The sequence below is a fragment of the Tenebrio molitor genome, chromosome 3, assembly GCF_963966145.1.
Source record: "Tenebrio molitor chromosome 3, icTenMoli1.1, whole genome shotgun sequence".
NCBI lineage: Eukaryota > Metazoa > Arthropoda > Insecta > Coleoptera > Tenebrionidae > Tenebrio > Tenebrio molitor.
Genome location: NC_091048.1, coordinates 20,022,799 through 20,028,983, shown reverse-complemented (window position 1 = coordinate 20,028,983; position 6,185 = coordinate 20,022,799). Strand labels below are relative to the sequence as shown.

At 34.1% G+C, this 6,185-nt stretch overlaps 1 protein-coding gene across 1 annotated transcript in view; it reads left to right on the top strand.

Moving 5' to 3' along the window:
* Positions 1-1,210: 1,210 nt before the first annotated feature.
* The window catches only part of LOC138126518 (receptor-type tyrosine-protein phosphatase epsilon-like), a 195,700-nt gene continuing 190,725 nt past the window's right edge, over positions 1,211-6,185 (top strand). The window contains exons 1-2 of the mRNA XM_069042270.1: positions 1,211-1,680; positions 1,741-1,988. Coding sequence (XP_068898371.1) covers positions 1,521-1,680; positions 1,741-1,988 — 408 coding nt within the window. The 5' untranslated portion in view covers positions 1,211-1,520. The remainder of the gene's footprint in view (positions 1,681-1,740; positions 1,989-6,185) is intronic.

The following is a 6,185-nucleotide window of genomic DNA, read 5'->3' as shown; positions in this document are numbered from 1 at the left end:
CTATACATACAGGGTGTTTTCGAAGTTGAGGCGTTCCTTGTAACATAGGATACTATACATTATTCTTAAGAATTTTAGCCTAAATCTTCTTAGTAAAATGTTTGTATTAACGGAGATAATTAATTGTATATTTTTATTGTTTTCTAAAATTTTGAGTCCGTTCCTGTCTATTTCTCCGCTGTACAATGTAGATTAATAACTGACGTGGCCCAGGATCGTGTCCTTCTGGAAATCGCTCTGCATACTCTCTGGACGCCGCAGCTGCATTCTGATAACGTGATAACATTGCCCATAGATTAGCGACATATTTGTGAGCTCATTATTTTCGTAATGATAAAGCCATTCCGACAACTAAATGACAACTCTGACAGTATTTTTGATTAACGTCCATGCTCATTTGATTTTTTTGTGTCAATTCTAATTTCTAACAAATCAGCGCAAATTTGAGCAGGACCGGTTTCAAAATTTTCAAAAAAATTAACTTATTGCATCTTCATTGCCATACACATTTTGCTAAGGTGATTTTGGCTAAAACTCTTTAGAACAACGCATACTACCACATGTTAAAAGGAACGCCTCAACTTCAAAGACACCCTGTATAGGTACCATGGTTGTTTGAGACAAGAATATGTACAAGTAAGTTGCTGATCTGAATTACAATTGATACTTTCTGAATTACAATTAACACTTTCTGAAATACAATTGACAAATCTGAATTACAATTTATGTTTTCTGAAATCAAATTAACTAATCTGAATTACATGTGATGGTTTCTGAAATACAATTGAAAAAGGTGTAGTGTTATTCTTAAATAAAATGTAGGTACCTTACAAATTTGCGGTTTGATAATAAAATAATTTTATCAAATGAACCGCAATAGAGGAATTAATAAATGATATACAGTTTGTACAGAAAGTAATTGTGAATTTTGTAGCGAAATTTTTAGTGGGATAATGTTTTAAGAAATCTATCGGGCAATTCTCATATTGCAGTGAAAATAGATAAAAGAAATTCAGAATCTTCAGATTTATTATATTTATATTCGAGTATAGGTTGAATAAATTTTAATACTAACATTCTGTATTAATTTTTAACACAGTGTAAAAATTTCTGAATAATCTTTCTATTTCTATTTATGTTGATAACGCATGTTTCAAATGACTCATCATTGGAAAGATAACGATTAAAGTGAGTAAATTTTTATAGTAACTTCCAGTTTTAATGTAGAAGATTGGTGTTTACAGCGTGTCTCACAAGTGAATCTGTAAACCGTAAATATGTATGTCCAAAAAAAAGTTCCAAATGTGTAACTACATAAATATTATTAAACAAGATGCAATAAAAGCTTCCTCTTGTACCAGATGTATTTGGGTGTTATCATATCCTTATTTGCAGAATAATGTTTAATCCGTAGTATTTGAGGTTCTTGATAAATGGTAAATTTATATTATCTTATATCTGAGATAACACATAAGATAAAACATAAAATTAAATAAACTGTTTAGAAATTTATAATCACTATGACAAATTGTAAGACGTTTAATAATGTTTCATTTATTCTTCTATTTTGTACTTTTGCTGTGTGTGAAAATAGTAATTCTACTAAGTACTGTGTAGTGGATGGTGACAGTCATGGAATATTTTTAAATGACGGTTTGGGAAAAGATGGTACTTACGTTGGTAAATTTGTGTTACTACAGTTTTCTACCCACTCTTGCTACTGCTAATTATATGTTCCAGGTACTTCGTCATCCTATTTAGATAATTCTATGATTACCCTTCTCTTAACAGAGAAAGTCGAAGGGGCTAATGTTTGGAAAGTTATTAATTCCACAGAATCCAATCATCACATAAACGATATTGTAATAGACGAACGATGGGAAACATTTAAGAACAATCATGATTTTCACACAGAGTTTCACGAGATTCTTAAGAATAGAAGCGTGCCTATAAATTTTAGTCAGAGACACAATGGAACAAAAGATCAGGTACAAAAATATTTATTCCTTGAACTATAAAACTACAAAAAAATTAAGTTGCAAGATCATGTATTCTATTTTATAATTATGCGAGCAAATTTCTTCAATGACTAATTTGTCATTAATGCAAAATTTTGTTAATTTATTTTGCACTGCTGCTACTGCTACCTTAAAAAACTAAATAAAACTATGAACAAGGGTGTTCATGTACGAGTCGTTTGGTCGTTGACCAAAATAAAATAGGACAAAGTAAATTTCGATTGTGTAATTCGATATTTTTGCGAAATCCATCTCTTAGGAAACAAAAGTGTCAAAAATAAAAAAAATAATTCTAATAAGTGTCATCATTCGACAATATTTCAAAAACTCACAATCATTTAATTGAACATAGTGACAGTGACGAGATGACAAGTGAAAAAACCTAACCTAACTTTTTGTAAATCAATCGTCAAGTCAAATCAAGTTGTAATCTGAGACACATACGCCTCAGTTACACTACACAAATCTTTGAATTGTAAAACTGTTTAAGGTAACACTTTGTCCTATTTTATTTTGGTCAACGACTGTACATGATTTATATCGGGTTTGTCAAAAAGGACGGACAGGCGTTTTAATAGCATAGTATAGCATAACATAGACCCCGATTTTGTACCAAAAACTGTTCTGCAGCTTTCAGTTAAAGAAAAAACTCCCAGAAAGTGAAAATGAAAATGGCAGCAACGCAATAGGTAACTAAAAATACCGTATGTAGTTGTCATGGTTATATTTTTTTCTCTCATTCATTGGTCAAAATGCCTAAAAACATTCGCACTGGGATGCCTTCCGTCAGGACAACGCATGGTGTATGTTTGTGCAGCTAAGTGCCGCGTTATTTTCAGCGGCACCAAGAGCTAAATACATATTACAATATTCATCTGCGGTAAAACTAATTTTAAATACATTTCGAAAACTGTCACAATTTAATTGACATTAATGTATTTTATAAAGGTGTTTGTTTTTTTTTGTTGTTATGCTATGTTAGCAATGTTGCCACGTTTGAAAACTACTCCCCCACACCAAATTTCATCATGTTTAACACTGACGAAGAAACTGATTTCAAACGCATTCGTTTTGAAAGTTGACACATACAATTATGTTACCACATTAATAACAGGATCATTTAGTTTTATGGGCAGTTGAGTTGTAACTTCCAAAAGCTCTTGCGTGTTAACGAAAGGCGAAAAGCAAAAAAAAAAAATTTTTTCTTCATGTTCCATGATTACCCTAAATTGTGTACCTTCTTTGGTATCCGACCTTTTTGACACACCCGATATACATTTTAGATTTCCTTGAACCATTTGTAAAAAAATGCCAAATGAACATTTTTTCCGGAAAATGAAATTTCTATAATTAAGTTTCATATAAATTAAGAATTAAGTAAATCAAGTTTTTAGATTGCCGATGACCAGTTTCTTGGTTAAACGTTACATTTAGTTTAGTGATAATTTGTTACTATCCTAAAAATCTGTCAAAACGTCAATAGTATGAAATTTGTTTTCGAAAGAATTGTACAGGGTTATTCTAAATGATTGTAGTCGAAGTAGGCCATGCCCATGTTATTACATTTTTGCCGCTTTCATGTGAACTGTCAGTTTTGTCGCTGTCACTGTCATTTTTTAGGTGAAAAGTGCGCTGATGAGTTTTTTATTTATTTTTGTTAAATTAACAATTGAATCCACAAATATTGAGTTGTTTTGCAATCAATTTAATTCCCGTGTGTGAACGGTGTGTACTCACTTATTCACATCATTTTGATGTTTTTTTTATGTGGAGCGGCAACCATAAATTTTACATTCAGTTTTCACGCCTACTTCGACTACAATCATTTAGAATAACTCTGTATTAGGTACTGTAACGTTTCGACTTCCTTGACTTTTCCTCGATGATTTTTTTTTCGCCCTCATTTGGTGTATTGTTGGTTGCCGCATTCCCTCGGATGAAATTTTGCGGAAAAATACGAAACAAAAATAATGAGAAAAAAAATATTTATGGATCCTACGTTGGGTTTTATTTTTCAGTTTGTTTAATTAGGCTCTAACGAGAGGCCGTACCTTTGGAAGGTTTTCAAAGATGAAATTAAAACGATTGCGCACACTTCACTTAAATTTTATTTTCCGACGACCACTATGAAAAATGCGTAAATTCGCACAAATAACTATTATTGAAAATTGGCTATTGCATGCAAATAGCGAACCCGTGTGCAATGAAACTGGTTAGCCAATCAGATACCTTCTAGCCTGTGCGCAATGAAATGATTGCACACAGTTGTAGTAACCATGGCCGCCATAGTATATTGTATATCAAGAGTTGAAAATGAAAATTTCACACGAGTTTGCAGAATTGAGCCACAAGCCGTAGGCGCGTGGCTTAAGCAAACGAGTGTGAAATCGAATTTTCAACACGTGGTATACACGATATTTTTCCGACGACCACAAAAAAAACGCTAATATTCGGCATCCCTTCAAACTTCAAATATCATTCGACAGAGCTGCGGACAAAACATACATTTTCAGACGACCACTGTGAAATATGGCACATTTCACACGGTTTTTCCTTAGTGAAAATTTAAAATTGCAAACGATTTCAACACGAACACGAACGAACAGCCTAACCGTGTACAATGAAAAATTTGAGAAATCTGATTGGCCGACAGCTCAATTCTGCAAACTCGTGTGAAATCTTTCATTTTCAACTCTTGATATACAATATACTATTAACAAATAATCGAGTGTGGTGGAGTTTGGTCCCAACAAATGATAGAAATAAATAAATGAATTTAATAACAGAATTTGGTGGAAATTTGACCCAATGAGATTTGACTCGCGCCCCTCGAATTGAGATCTGACTCATCAATAAATGACTAAGCTGGGCAAATAAAGGAGTTTATGACGCGAACAGCATTATACGAGTCTGAGATGCGAACTATGTGATCCGATTTAGATTTGACTTGTTTCCCCAATTAAATTGAACCCGACGCGATGCCCTGGAATCTCATAGATCACCCCGGTCTACTCCGGTGGTCGAAAATAAAAGGGAAAAAAGATTCTAACAGGGCCAAAGGGTACCTCTCTTCACGTGTCAGCTGGCCTAGTTTGGTCGCTGGCCCCCTTGGGGGTGACGCGGCTAATTTTGTGCTTTTACGCCGGACCACAGCTTATTGAGTGCGACGGACACTGGCGGTAGCTTCCCGAACTCGAGAATCCAAGACATAAATAATGAATGGAAATGTTTTATAATAATTGCATACTGGTTCCCCTTGACAAGAGCACGTTTCCCCGATCGGTAAATGCAAGAAGATCACATAGTTCGCGATAAAGAAATTAATATAAGATTCTAAAGAGTCACGTGGTCATTAAAAGCTCAAAGAAATAGTTATTTATGGTATAAGTGGGTTATTTAAGATATTACCCACGAGAGGTATTTGTAACCTACGAGGGCTTGCCCGAGTAGGTTATTACCTCGAGTGGGTAGTACTTAATAACCCACGTATGCCATACAACGTTTTATCCAATATTCCAAAATTTTTAGATAATGACATTATTGATGAAATTCTGCTCCCGATGGGTTATGAACGTTAATAACCCACGGTGCTAATGGCAACGTGGGTTATGTATGTTATAACCCACGGTGCAAATGGCAACGTGGGTTAAAACAACAGACTAGTTATAGCCCAGTTTACTCAATTAAAACTAACTAGTAAAACACGATATTACTATTGAATGTTGGATAAATAATATAATCTTTACTTTAGAACAATAAAGAACTAAATGCTGTTTGACTAATTAAATCGCGACTACAAATAATGTACAAGAATTAGAGAAATAATTTACCTTGTGAATGTAAAGAACGTGGTCACAAAATGGCTGCTGGAAGTACTGAACGTACCTCCGGCTACTTTGGAGATCAAACCCCGAGTGAATCAAAAAAGCCCTTTTTCCCGTCCCGCAATCGGTTTTATCATTTCTGGCGCACCCCACTTTCGCAACCCCTACTTGACCAAAGTGACCAATCAGCGCGGTTCTACTTTACGCCGACCGCGACACCCTTTCGATATCTTTAGAACTTTTGAAATTACAGTTTCCGTTTTCCACCATTAATTTAAATGTTTAAATTTAGACTTTTGTTAGGACCAGACCGAATGTACATAATTTGTTGTTGAATTAGAAC